Source organism: Papaver somniferum, unplaced genomic scaffold (genome assembly GCF_003573695.1).
Source record: "Papaver somniferum cultivar HN1 unplaced genomic scaffold, ASM357369v1 unplaced-scaffold_117, whole genome shotgun sequence".
Lineage (NCBI taxonomy): Eukaryota > Viridiplantae > Streptophyta > Magnoliopsida > Ranunculales > Papaveraceae > Papaver > Papaver somniferum.
Window position 1 is genome coordinate 5819267 of NW_020620714.1, and position 14254 is coordinate 5833520.

General features: G+C 36.3%; 1 protein-coding gene across 1 annotated transcript; it reads left to right on the top strand.

The window, feature by feature from the left end:
• The first annotated feature begins 1042 nt into the window (after positions 1-1042).
• LOC113329703 (PH, RCC1 and FYVE domains-containing protein 1-like) lies at positions 1043-13957 on the top strand. The gene is made up of 6 exons (XM_026576545.1): positions 1043-1126; positions 1416-1683; positions 2001-2153; positions 3768-3974; positions 6852-7026; positions 13219-13957. Exons 1-6 carry the CDS (start codon positions 1043-1045, stop codon positions 13955-13957), a joined length of 1626 nt encoding a protein of 541 aa, XP_026432330.1.
• The last annotated feature ends 297 nt before the right edge of the window (positions 13958-14254 follow it).

Consider the following 14254-nt stretch of genomic DNA (forward strand, 5'->3'; position numbering starts at 1 on the left):
ACCATTGGATTGAGGTGAATAAGGGTATGTAGTCGCATGTATTATGCCATGTTCTTCGCACAAATCTCCTACGGGAATTTCATACTCACCACCATGGTTAGATTTAAGAGTTTTAATGGTAGTATTCAATTGGTTTTTGACTTCACGTTTATATATCTTAAAGGCTTCTAAGGCATCCTCCTTCCCTCTAAGTAAGTAAACATGGCAGTACCTCGTACAATCATCTATAAAAGTAATAAACCATTTCTTACCACCTCTTGTTTGATCTGACTTCATATCAACTAGGTATGAGTGGATTAAGTCTAAGGGTTTAGAGTTTCTCTGGACATTCTTATTGAATGATTTCTTAGCATGCTTAGATTCTACGCAAATATCACACTTATGATTTTTTATCTAAAATGAATTTGGGTATGCAGCATACACTAGCCAGTTTATGCATTGATTTGTAATTTACATGACCAAGTCTACCATGCCAAACATTCAATGACATACACATGTAAGAATAAGAATCATTCAATCTCAATTCAGGACAGGTGACATTAAGTTTATATAGACCCCCAGTCTTATAACCTTACCCACATAATCATTGCCCTTAGTTACTATAAGTTTTCCAGACTCAATTGTAACTTTAAAACCCTTATCATCTAAAACAGAACAAGAAACAAGATTTTTGCAGATGTCTGGAACATGAAGAACTTCATTCAATGTGAGAGTCTTTCCAGATGTGAGCTTCAGACCGACCTTTCCTTTTCCTGCAACCTCTGATGCAGATGAGTTACCCATGTAGAGTTTCTCGCCTTCCTCTATCCTCTGGTAGGAGGTGAACAGGTCTTTGTTCCCACAAACATGCTTGGTAGCTCCAGAGTCTACCCACCAATCCATCACATTGGTCACCAAGTTAACTTCAAACAACACATCAGAAAACTCGTCTTTGTTATTTTCAACCAAGTTAGCATTATTCTTCTTATCCTTACGTTGTATACAGTGAACTGCCATATGATCAGTATTTCCACATACCCATCAAGGACCTTTAATTCTAGTAATGCCAGAATCTCGTTTACTAAACATACCTTTACTTGTTTTTGGGTATCGAAACTGTGCAGCGGTTAATATTCACAATAATCTGGTGAATTGTGATGTAGTTTCATTCTAACATTGGATAGTTGGCAATTTGACTATTTAGGTGCGAAGCTTTTGTGGAAGTCCAAGTCGGTCCCTTGTTGCCATATTCTTCCAAAATTATTTGCTCATCGTCAGATCCAAGAGTAGCAGATACGGAAATTCCACCAACGGAATGTAATAACGTTCTCAGGGACATATTGATATGGGGAGAAGGAATAGAAGACGGATACTTGGGTGGTAGTGGTAATGGTGCGCCGACATGATTCTTTGTTACCCAAACTACTAAAATCAAGAACATTTCCTTCGGAGGAAAACATGCTGCCTTGGTTACTAATACTGGTCAAGGCGAAGTGTTCTGCTGGGGACATGAGAAAGGAGGAAGACTGGGACACAAAGTTAATATGGATGTGTTTCATCCTAAGATTGTTGAAACTCTACATGGGGTTAATAAAGAATCTGTTGCTTGCGGTGAACATCATGCTTGTGCTCTGACGAATGCTGGTGAACTTTATACGTGGGCCGTGAACTGTGTTGGTGGTGATATTTTAGATAATATGGGAAATAGGAACACAAAATTGGTTAAAAAGATCAAAATCAACAATTCCTGGGTGAAATGGACAATTAGATTTTGATCCTGTTTAAGGACAAAAATGTAAAATATAGGCAGGATGTAACCAGTTTCATCGTGCCCATTTTCAAATATTTTTTCTTATTTTTAATTTACACAGGATGTATCCAGTTTCATCCTTGCTATTTTTTAAATTTAAGCTAGGATGAATTGCACGGACACATATATACTATTTTTTTTTGCCATTTCACCCAAATTATTTTTTACTCGTCCATTTGAACCGTGATTTAAAAATATTTGGACAAATGACCCATTTTCCGCAATAGGAATAAGTGGTGGCAACATAAAATATTTGGTCCTTTGGATGGTATATATGTGTCAAGTGTTACGTGTGGGGAATGGCATACGGCAATAATAAGCTCTTCGGATCAGTTATTTGCTTACGGAGAAGGAACATTCGGCGTGCTGTGATAGACGCATTTATGTGTCTAATATAGCTCATTTGTATATATTGTTAGTACTCGATATTGTACTTATTTGGATATTTTATTTATTTGTAGGTGTTTTTAGAAGAATAAAGTTTTGCGGCGAATTTGGCTAAAAATGTGGCATTTGGACCTCCGTTGATAACGTACCGGAAGCGCCTCAGAAGTGTACCGGAAGTATCCCAGAAATACCCCGGAGGAACCCCGAAAAAAGTGCGGAAAATGCCTCAGAGGACACTTGCTATACGGACCCTTGATTTTGGATAAGGGGTAACCTAATTACTAAGGGGTGACCTATTTCCAGGCAGCTGCTAAAGGGACACCAGAACTGGATAGGGGGGGGTCTTCTTCAAATTTCAAATACTGGTTTTGGCGGGAAAGGCCATGCATTTCGCTGTTGATTTTTGATCCGATTGTTGGAGCTGTTTTAGGGAGATTAAACACCGGAAATTGATTGGGATGGACGTGATATGGATATAAAATTCTAGTATGGATGATTTCATGGGCTTAATTGGGCTATAATATCCGGGAGAAGCAATCAAAGTTAAAACAGAGAGACGTGTCCTGTTGTGCACTTTCAAAGATTTTTGAGAGATTTCTGGAGGAATTTGACGAGTACACGGTCTTATTCAAGTCTAGGGAAGATTTTGGTAGCTATTTTATAGCTAACAACACGTGAAAAAGCTCAACAGAAGGGATTATTCTCTCAACAGCGCAGAGAAGAAAAAGTCGGAATTTATACGAGTTATTTGGGATTTGAGGGCTATATAAGAGTGGTTTCAAGTCATAGAAGGGTTAGAAACCCTTAGGAGAGAGTTAGGAGGAGTTTAGAGACGAGTAGAGGAAGTTACAGAGAATTGGTGCTGCTGCTGCTGCTGCCATTGAAGAACCTGAAGAACACGAAGAACAGACTCGCAGAGTCCGTCGTTCTTCAGCAGTCTTATTTCAAAACCAACTGTGGTTGTTTTACAGCAGTTAGTGCTACTATCGTTGTTTTTAAGACCCTTCCACTTTGTAACAGTGACGCTGTAACATTTATACAGCGTTGCAAACTTCTTTTTACACCATTTTCATCAATAAAAACACATTATTAAGCCATGAATACATCTTATGATCATGTTTTTGGGATGAGGAGCTAAACCCAATCCAAGGGGTGACAGAGGAAGCCATTCTCACAATAATTATGTGGTAATCTCTATTTTATTAATTTATGCAATATTTTTATATGATTAGTTGCATTGATAAAAATGATTTAAATGGTTTTTATTAATCAACTGTGTTTTCTCTTGATAATGCATGCTTAGTTTTAGACTCTTGATGCATTATACTTGTGATTAACATTTGATATTTTGGAAAATCTGCTCTTGGCAATTTTTAGAATCAACCCAATTATTTAAATTGCATAGTAAAAAAATATTAGATCACATAAGTATTGTTGATTGGTGGAATCTTAACCCCTATTTCTCCATAAAATTTTACTTCAGTTTGCTATTTTTCCTAAATTTTATTTAAATCTAGAAATTTTGTTACCTTCACAAGTCTGAAAAGACCCAGTTTTTACCACTACTACAATCACTATTTGAAAACCATCATGCTGGGGCATGGAAATATTCTAAGTGTTTCAAAGCCTAAAGAACTTGAATCTCTAAAAGGATTACGGGTTAAATCTGTTGCATGTGGATCATGGCATACAACAACAGTTGTTGATATCATGTTTGATGCTCCGAAACCAAATGCTCTTGCCGGAAAGTTGTTTACATGGGGATATGGGGATAAAGGAAAACTAGGACATTTGGATTGTGGGAGGAAGGTTTTACCAACTGATGTAGTTTTTTAAGTGGTAAACAAAGTTCGTTCAACTCGGACTTGTGTAGATTCAATTTCAGACTTAATAATAGAAAACAATAAAGATAAAGAAAATATGTACACAAGGTTTGTCACAATGTCGAGAGATTACTGAGACTCAGGATTCCACCAAACCTCATACCATGTGGCTCATAAATCAATTCTTAGATAATTATAGCTCTTGTTTATTGACTCTAATTCTTTGCCAGGGTAGATTTTAAAAAGATTAACTGTAAATCACTAGCATGATGCATCAAAAGCACTTAGACCAAGCATACATCATCATACGACTTCACAACTAATTAAGAAAAATCATAAGACGATTAAATTAATGCAAAAAGTCATAAAAAGAATTAAATATAATTACCACAAGTATGAAATATGGCTTCCTCCGTCATCCCAGTGTTGGGGTTTAGCTCCTCATATTAATCATGATCTCAAAATATGTGTTTGTTGCTCAAAAGATGTTTGTTGCTCAGATTAAAAGTTTTTTTTCGTCATAAACTAAGTTATTCATCTCAGCTATCCTACGTGTCGACTCTTCTAATTTCCTGAGAGACTCTTCTAAAGGAGAAATATAAGAATTTTGCTCATATGACCGATGCGTATGTGGATAGTAATTGGGCTCACCATGGTATGGACCATAATCTTCAAAAGGCTGATGTTCCCAACCACTATTCACACTATGGTCAAAGTAGTAACGTCCATTTTGAAACTCAGTCGGATATTCGTTGTATTGACTATTGTAATACCAGTTCGACATTCTATTGCAGGGGTGTGAGTTGTCACACAAAATAAAACCCACTGACGGGCGATTCGTGGGTGGATAGAGTCTTACCTCCCGTACCAGACGGGCGATGAACCGTTGAAGTCGACTCAGGCCACCGACTCCTATGTCAGTGTACGAACCCGAGGGGCCGAGACAGTATCGTAACTGTCGTCCTTCCCTGCAAACAGTTTATATTTAATTTTTTAACCCTTCCTTAGGGTTTCAAAATAATAATAATGTCCAGTCCAAAAATAAAAATGTCCAAAAAGAAAAAGAAAAATTACAAAAATAAAATCATATTTACAGTTTCTAAAAATAAACAAAATAACTATATATAAAATCTTCTTCTTCACTCCTTTCGGATTCCTCTTTTCTTTCCTTATTTGGCGATGCTTTCCTTTTATAGCAATTTTTCTTTCCTTGTAGCTTCGCTCCAAATCTGAAAAGAATCGAAAAATACAAAAACGCGTAAAAAGAACAAAAAATAATAAAAATAAAAATAAACCTAAAACAAATCTAAATACAAATCCGCGTCGGCGGCTCCAAAAATTGATGTAGTTTTTTAAGTGATAAATAAAGTCCGTTCAACTCGGACTTGTGTAGACTCAATTTCAGACTTAATAATAGAAAACAATAAAAATAAAGAAAATATACACACAAGGTTTGTCACAATGTCGAGAGATTACCGAGACTCAGGATTCCACCAAACCTCATACCATGTGGTTCAAAAATCAATTCTTAGACAATTATAGCTCTTGTTTATTGACTCTAATTCTTTGCCAGGGTAGATTTTAAAAAGATTAACTGTAAATCACTAGCATGATGCATCAAAAGCACTTAGACCAAGCATACATCATCATACGACTTCACAACTAATTAAGAAAAATCATAAGACGATCAAATTAATGCAAAAAGTCATAAAAAGAATTAAGTATAATTACCACACGTATGAAATATGGCTTCGTCCGTCATCCCAGTTTTGGGGTTTAGCTCCTCATATTAAACATGATCTCAAAATATGTGTTTGTTGCTCAAAAGATGATTAAAAGAGTGAAAAGTAATAACATAGACTGTTTGCAACAGTGTATTGGTGTTGCAAAACAGCTGTTACAATGGAACTGTTATAGAAAAACTGTTGCTTTGTCGCTCATTTTAAGACCCTAAAATAAGACTGCCCTGAACAGCTTAATGTTCTTCAGCTGTTAAACAGTGACACTTTTCTGCGACTGTCTACCGAGGGTCAATGTTCTTCAGCTGTTCTTCTTCTTCAACAGCAGCAGCAGCAGAAACAGAGTTTGATAAAGCTCTGATTTCTTCTTCTCTGGCTCTCCTTAGGTTCCCGAACTGACGACACCTCTTCTATATGACCAAGACATCTATTAATATCAAAAATACCGATTAAATGTCTCCCAAATCTTCCAAAATCTCTTTCCTTCTCTTCACGGCCAAGTTGCGACAATTTCTTGTTTTAGGATTTCTACGCGTTTCTGAGCTTTCCTTTTTATTCTAAACTCTTCCTTAGATAGATACAAATCTTTGGGAAGATTTACAGCGTTTTAATCACTCTAAAATTCCCTTAAATAGGTCACACACATGACTTTCCATATTTTCTTGTTGTGAGAAAAATCCGTCGTTTGAGCGCAATCTAATCGATTTAAACACCCATATCATATTCCTAAACCCACAAGGAGTCAATCCTATGAAAATCAGAGGTTTAATCGACCTCAAACTCCTCCAAATCACGATTGCCAAAACTGCTCTTTCAGTACACTTTTTTTCCCGCCAAAACCTGATTTTTGAATGTTGAAGATGGTTGCCCCTTATCCAAAGTAGGGGTGCGATTAGCAGATGCCTAGAAATGGGATTCCCCTTAGTAATTAGGTTACCCCTTATCCAAAGTGAGGGTCCGAATAGCAAATGTCCTCCCATGAACGCAAAAAACACTTTTCGAGCCAATTTCGCCGCAAAATCTTATTTTTCCAAAAACACCTACAAAGACATAAAAAGCCAAAATAAATACAAAATCGAGCACTAACAATATATACAGTTGAGATTATATCAGGCACAAAAATGTGTCTATCACCAACTTGTGTAGCAAGATTTATGCATTATGATTTTGTTCAAGTATCGTGTGGTAGGATGCTCACTGTTGGATTGATGAATTCACGTAAAGTTTGTACGATGGGAGCTGCATCATATGGGAAACTTGGGAATCCACAAGCTAAGAATAATTCAATTGCAATTGTAGTTGCAGGATATCCTACAACCACACTTATATAACTATCTGAGAAGTGTATTAAGAAATCATGGTGAAAATCATATATTTTCTCATTCAAATTTTCAATTGGATACAAGATAATACAAAGGTTTTACTTGCTCTCCAAATAAACTTTCTCTCTCCTAATATCTTATCTAACACATTCACTGAGATCTCTCATTACATGACAACTCTTTCCCTTTATATAGGATACTTACATAGTGGATGACAGCTAATAGATCCTTTATTATCGGAATCATTGTGCGTTACAATCGCTCATGTACATTCACTCAGATTCGCACAGTCTACACTTCGCAAACATCTTCACACTTTACTTGTGATTATGCTGACATCATCAAATACGTCATCTCCATTTTACTATGTGCGATGATCTTCGCTCATATTGCATGACCTTTACTTCGCATAAATAATGAATGTGCGATATTTCACTCCTACATTCTGCCTCTTCTCATTTCGTTCTCTTTATAGAGTAAACGATATGAGAAATCTCCATCCTAAAGTATCGCACATGTTCAACTTTTCATATTCTGCTTTACCGACATTTTTCCGTAATTTCAGTCTATTTACCTGCACGTGTCGACTCTTCTCTTTTTTACCGATATACCCAGTTTCTAACCGGTCATCTCTTTTACCTATTTATTGATTTATCCTAGAGAAATAGCTTCTTCTTATTTTCTGGTTTCGTTTTTTCTTTCCAACTTCTTCCAGATTTTTATCTTTCTGTTACTGCTTCTCTGATTCATTGTTGTTGTTGCTGCTGCTGTTCTTTTATTATCAACTTCATGGATCTCGACTCAAGGTTTGCATATTTTATAAAAATCAATCTCATGTTCTTTTGATAATCACAATTATTGATCATAATTGTTTATCTTATGATTAACTTTATTCCCATACTGTTTGCAGGAAAAACTCATCCTCAGATGGCTTCAAAGTAACTGTTCCCAACCCTAAATCTTCTTCAAATACCAACTACAAAGAGTCTCTCAAGAGGAAGACTTCGCATAACAAAGGAGTAAGAAATATATTAATTTTTATCAAACAATATTGTTGCATATATTTCTTATCTTCGTTGTTCTTACAGGATTCCGATTGTGAGATGGGTGGTGGAAAATGACATAAGCTTAAGAGAATTCACAAGCCTACAACTCTTAACTCAAATATTGATATTCCTGAGTTTGGTGTTGCTACGTCTCCTCTCCTATTTTCGCAGAAAAGACAACTCAAGCTAATACTCATCCTACTGATGCGAATTTGTCCGTCACTCTCGAAAAAATCTTTCCTTCCGAAGATAAAGTTGTTGATCAAGGAACAAAGGATATACCTACTTCAAAGGGTGATGATCAAGGAATAAAGGATACCCCTACTCCTGCCTCTGCGATTTCTTCGGACGTTGTTCAAACTATCTCAACCTTTGGGAACACTCCTTTGCTCTCGAACACTGAACCTTTTATAAATATTCCTAACCCTGCGAACTTCACTATTCCTTCTCCTTCTATTTCTGCTTCCCCTTCTTCATCTTCCTCTTTTTTATTGGAACCTCTTTCTCTTGATAAAAAATCTTTCGATAGTTTAAGGTTTGCTTCTCAAACATTACTTGGCATCATCAATTCCGCTCAATCGTCTACTAATGATCCTCACCAACTTCGTATTTGCTCCGCCTTGAGTAGATTGTTATGCGGGTTTCCTTCTGACAAAGCTACTAGGGATGAGATTCATTCTCAAATTGATCCAAGCTTTCATACTGCTCTATATGTATTGGTAAGTGCCTCTTGTGTATGTTTTCTTGATCGTATCATCTCTATCACTTATCCTTATCTCAATTCTTCTTCAGAAATCTCATCGTAGAATGATTTTAGCTGAAGGAAATTTTGAATCTAGCTTCTCCGAGTTAGAACTTTCGCATCAGAACACTCTTCTGCAAAAAAAATCAGTAGACTAAAAGGAGAACTCCAAGTTTCAATTCATGATTCCGAAGGTCTTCGCAATGAAAACCAAAAAACTAGAGGTATTTTTCTCTTTATTTACTGCATCTTATAGTGCATGTCTTCGCTTATTCATTTCTTTAAACTTATTCATGTATTTATTAAGATTTAGACCAGAAGCGAGTTGCGGAGAGATTCACTTTTCAATTTCTTGCTGAAGATACCCGTGCGAATAATGAGAAGTTGCAGATCCAATTAAATCAATTAGATAACCAATGTTCGTACTCGCTTGACATGATTAATAATCTAACTCATGAAAATAGTCATCTTTCTCGAGAGGTTGAAATATTAAACGCTCAGATTTCCCACTTATCTAAACTATTGCATAGTGCTGATTTAAGATATCAAACTTTATCAAAAGAAAACCATATTCTTTCCATGGAGAAACGTTCCTTTCTAAACAAGGAAGTAATGTTTTCGCGTCAGTACTCAATTCTTCAGCAAATAAATGAAGATCAAGAACAAGCTTGCACACTAGAGGTTTAACACGAAGCTTCATTTAAAGAATTAAATAGCCAGAACGAAAAACTCATCTAGAGTAAGATAAATTTAACTGTGAATATGAACCATCTTCAAGAACAATATGATCAATTGAAGCATTCTCATAATGTCCTTAAGAAAAAGAATAATTCCCTCTCTGCTGATGAAAAGAAGATTTGATCCCGTCTCAATGGCTTAGTTGGTGATGATTTTGATAGAGTTATGGAAAATATGAAGAATAACACTCTTGCCTTTTCTAAACTATGCGAAGGTAGTCATCTAAGGTTGACTGCCTTATTTTGCCTGTCTTCTTTGTTTATTACCTTAGACTTTATTAATGTGAATCTTACTTATAAATCATGATCCCATATTACTTTTTGCAGGCTCCGAAAAGTCAAATCAATCTACTATTCCAAGTTGAGGGCTGACTTAGCTAAAGTTCGCAAAGATCGTGCGAACCTGGAGATATCTTATAGAAATATAGAAGTTTCTCTCACTGCTTCGAGGGACCGGGCGTGAAGAAGATTCGCATATCTTCAAAATTTCATGGAAATTAATGCCAGAAATATTGAGAAAGAAGTTATTCGCAATGCTCATGATAAGGATAAAACTCTAGTTAACCAGATCCTTCTGAGCAACTCCCTCTCTCCAGTAATTGTCCCTCCACTTGTTGTAAGCGAAGATGAGAAATATCCTGAAGCAGATAGTGACTATGAATTTGTAAGCGATGATGAAAAAGATCATGAACATGATAGAGATGAAGAGGATCAACTTGAGAAGAACAAATCTGGTAATGTGGATTCTGTTGATAAGGCTGGTGCTGAATTTAAAGACCCGAATCCAAGCAAGATTGATGCCGAAAAGTCTCTGGTTGAACAAAATTTACCTTCTGGCAATGTGTAGTCTTTTTATTTTTTAACTATCTGAATTCCCTTTCTTTATTTTGACATACTTTGAACTTGTTTCTTGATCAAGAATGACAATATCACCTTGTTTTAATTCCCATACTTGCCTCTTATTATCTTTCTTGTAACAAAAAAGTGTGCGAATTTAATTTTTCTTCGAAGTCTTTGATCCCTGCAAAACAACATTAGGTTATATATAACTTTTCTCTTGAGGTCTTATTTTGCCTTCCTAAGTAAAGGTTTTATTTTGTCTGAATGTATCTTTTATTTCTGTGCGACGAGATCGCAGGCGGTCATTACACCTAAATGTAAAGACCCATTGATCTCGCCTTATCATATTCTTGTATTATTACCTCTTCAGGTTTCTTATGTGCGTAAATATGATAAGCCTTAATACTCCCGTGAGTAAAAAGCCTCATGACATTTACGTCTTTTGACACAATTCAGCTCCCTAATGGAGGGTGTCGTCCTTATCTTCCCTATGGTTTCCCCTTCAAGGAGGCTTACCTCTACCGGGTTAAGGTTGGCTCCTCCCTTTCGGTAATACAACAACCAGTTGATTTCGCAGTCTCTTATCCCTCCACCGATAGGGTTTATGGTTACGAAATCGCATCCTAAGTGGGGTATCTTCGGACCGAGTGCATCATAGTCAGGACTTGTCAAGAGTGGCAAGGTACGCTCCAGAAGCCCCGGGCACTCTTGACTCAACCGTGTACCTTGGCGCCCTGATCGAGGTTCTGCATTCCTTAGGAAAGATCTTATTACCCTAATTTTTCGATTTGGGTGCCTTTCCTGGATGGGAATTTTCGTTTTTCTCACCCCAAATATCCATGACTCAAGTTCCAGGGTCGATGTAGCTTTCCCTTGAGTCATGCTTTACCAGGACTCCCCCCGAATATGACGTGCGATAGGTACTACTTTTTTCCTCTAGCATTTATGCGAACTAGGTTGCACGCCACATTCGGATGCCTAGCCTCCCTAATTAGAGTTTTTATTTCTATTGCCTTCTATTAAGGTCTTACTTCAAGGTCTTACATTTTCCTTTTTCTTATGAAGGAATTTCTTGGCAGTGTGCGAAGACTTCAAACTTTTTCATTGAATTGAATTTTACATCCATGTTCAAAATATGAACTCGTATGCGTAAGTTCGCATCATTGTCGCCTGTGCGATTCTTATCGCAAGTGTTTATGGATAATACTTCTTCAAATGTAACCTATTCCAAGGACGATCTAATTTGCATCCTACATCTCTTCCTTCAGGGTCCTTCAACTCATAAGCTCCATTACCAACTATTCTTTTGATTATATATGGTCCGATCATAACAAAACAACACTTAATTCATACGGTGTTGATGCCAAATATAGCAACATATCATCTCTGGCTTTGCTTTATGCATAATGGATAGGTTCATTAAGTAATTTTTAATATGTTGTAGAGATTTATCGCATTCATCTGTCCATTCAAATTTTGTTCCTTTCTTTAATATATTAAAAAAGTGTTTGCACTTATCAGAAAAAGGTGAAATAAATCTCCCCAGCGAAGCTACCAAACCATTTAATTTCTGAACATCTTTTACTATCGCAGGTGGTGGCATATCTCGCACTGCTTTTACCTTTTCAGAATCAACTTCAATTGCTTCCTTTGATATTATGTATCCCAAAAAATTTCCCGACGACACTCCGAAAACACATTTTTCTGGATTTACCTTTATATTGAACTTTCTCATTTGTTCGAATATTTCCTTCAAGTTTTCTACATGATCCTCTGCTTCTTTACTCTTTACTTAAATGGCTTCGCATTATTTTTAATATCCAACTTGTGACATGCGACAGTTGGACCTATTCCTGACATCTTTTCCATACTCCATGCGAATATGTCATTATACTCGCGTAAAATATTTATTGTTCTTTCTTCTTCTTCTTTATCCATTGTGGTTCTTCTTTTTAATATTTTTGGTTCTTCTTCCGTTCCAACATTTATTTCTTTTCTTGGTTCTTCTACAGTGAAATTCGCTCTTGGTTCTCCCATTGGTGTTGATTCCTTAATCTCTTGAATTGGCTCACCTTCCTTCTCTGGTATCTCACATGGTATTCTTTTTGTTATTCCTACTTGGAAATTTGCATCGGAGATTGACGTTTTTTTTATAGAATTGCACTGTATACTCCTTCCTCTTCCTCGTATCGTCATGGTTCATGCTTTCTCTATAGACTCTTCACTCTTCATCTTTGTTTTCTCCAAAATTTCTAGATCTAAGTTTCCAAGATTCTATAAACTAACTAACAAGATTTATCACCAGTCCCTGTTTCTAGCGCCAGATGTAGTTGCAGGAAATCCTACAACCACACTTATATAACTATCTGAGCAATGTTTAAGAAATCATGGTGAAAATCATATATTTACTTATTCAAATCTTCAATTGGATACAAGATAATACAAAGATTTTACTTGCTCTCCAAATAAACTTTCTCTCTCCTAATTTCTTATCTAACACACTCACTGAGATCTCTCATTACATGACAGCCCTTTCCCTTTATATAGGATACTTACATAGTGGATGACAACTAATAGACCCTTTATTATCGGAATCACTGTGCGTTACAATCGCTCATGTACATTCACTCAGATTCGCACAGTCTACACTTCGCACAGATCTTCACACTTTACTTGTGATTATGCTGACATCATCAAATACGTCATCTCCATTTTACTATGTACAATGATCTTCACTCATATAGCATGACCTTTATTCGCATAAATAATGAATGTGCGATATTTCACTCCTACAACAATTGTGGAAGGCAAGCTTAAAGGAGAATTTGTTAAGGGTATTTCGTCCGGATCCTATCATATTGCTGTTTTGACATCAAGAGGAGAAGTTTTTACATGGGGTAAAGGTGCAAATGGACGATTAGGGTTGGGAGATACTGAAGATAGAAACTCTCCAACTCCAGTGGAAGCCTTGAGACAGAGACAAGTAGAGAGTGTAATTTGTGGGTCTAATTTTACAGCTGCAATCTGTCAACATAAATCTATTTTCTCTACTCATCAATCTAGTTGTAGTCTGTGTAGCATGGTTTTCGGGTTCACCAGGAATAAGCATAACTGTTACAATTGCGGGTTAGCGTACTGTAATGCATGTAGGAATAAGACGGTTATTAATGCATCATTGGCACCGATTAAAAACAAGCTTCATCGTGTATGCAATTCATGTTACAGTAAACTAACCAAGTCGGTAAACTCAGAGAGGTTAATACACCGTGAAAAAGATAGGAGACAATCAACTTCGACAAATGCTTCTTCACACAAAGTATCTGGGGACGAAGAAACTAAACTCATTCAAGAACAAGGCACTAGGAAGCAGCGATGGATAAATCAGCAGCTTCTTCAACCGGAGTTGCCTGTGTCAAATGAATTACCAAGGTGGGGCCATGTTTCATGCCCTACATTCTTTCGGACATACAACAATCACCGTTCTCCGACATACAGTAATCTATATAGTGCAATCCTGATGAAACCAAATTGAATTAGGACATCAACAACTTATGAGTTTTTTTTCTTCTCATTTTGGGTTTTTTTTTCAAAAAATTGGTCAATTAACCCAACAATGACAATTCTTGAGTGAAAAAACATGTAAAATTTGATACTGGAATGTAAAAATAGTCAGGATGTAAACAGTTTCATCCTATCCATTTTCAAATATTTTTTTATTTTTAATTTACATCAGGATGTATTCAGTTTCACCCTTGTTATTTTTTAAGTTTAAACCAGGATGAATCCAGATTCATTCTTACTATTTTTTTGGTGTCCATTTCATCCATAC

Excerpts from the sequence above, each read along its gene's own strand:
- LOC113329703 (XM_026576545.1), top strand. The coding sequence starts at position 1,043 with ATGCCAGAATCTCGTTTACTAAACATACCTTTACTTGTTTTTGGGTAT. Across the intron at positions 1,684-2,000 it reads TATTTTAGATAATATGGGAA|CCATTTTCCGCAATAGGAAT; the intron begins ATAGGAACACAA and ends TGGACAAATGAC. Across the intron at positions 7,027-13,218 it reads CAAGCTAAGAATAATTCAAT|AACAATTGTGGAAGGCAAGC; the intron begins TGCAATTGTAGT and ends TTTCACTCCTAC.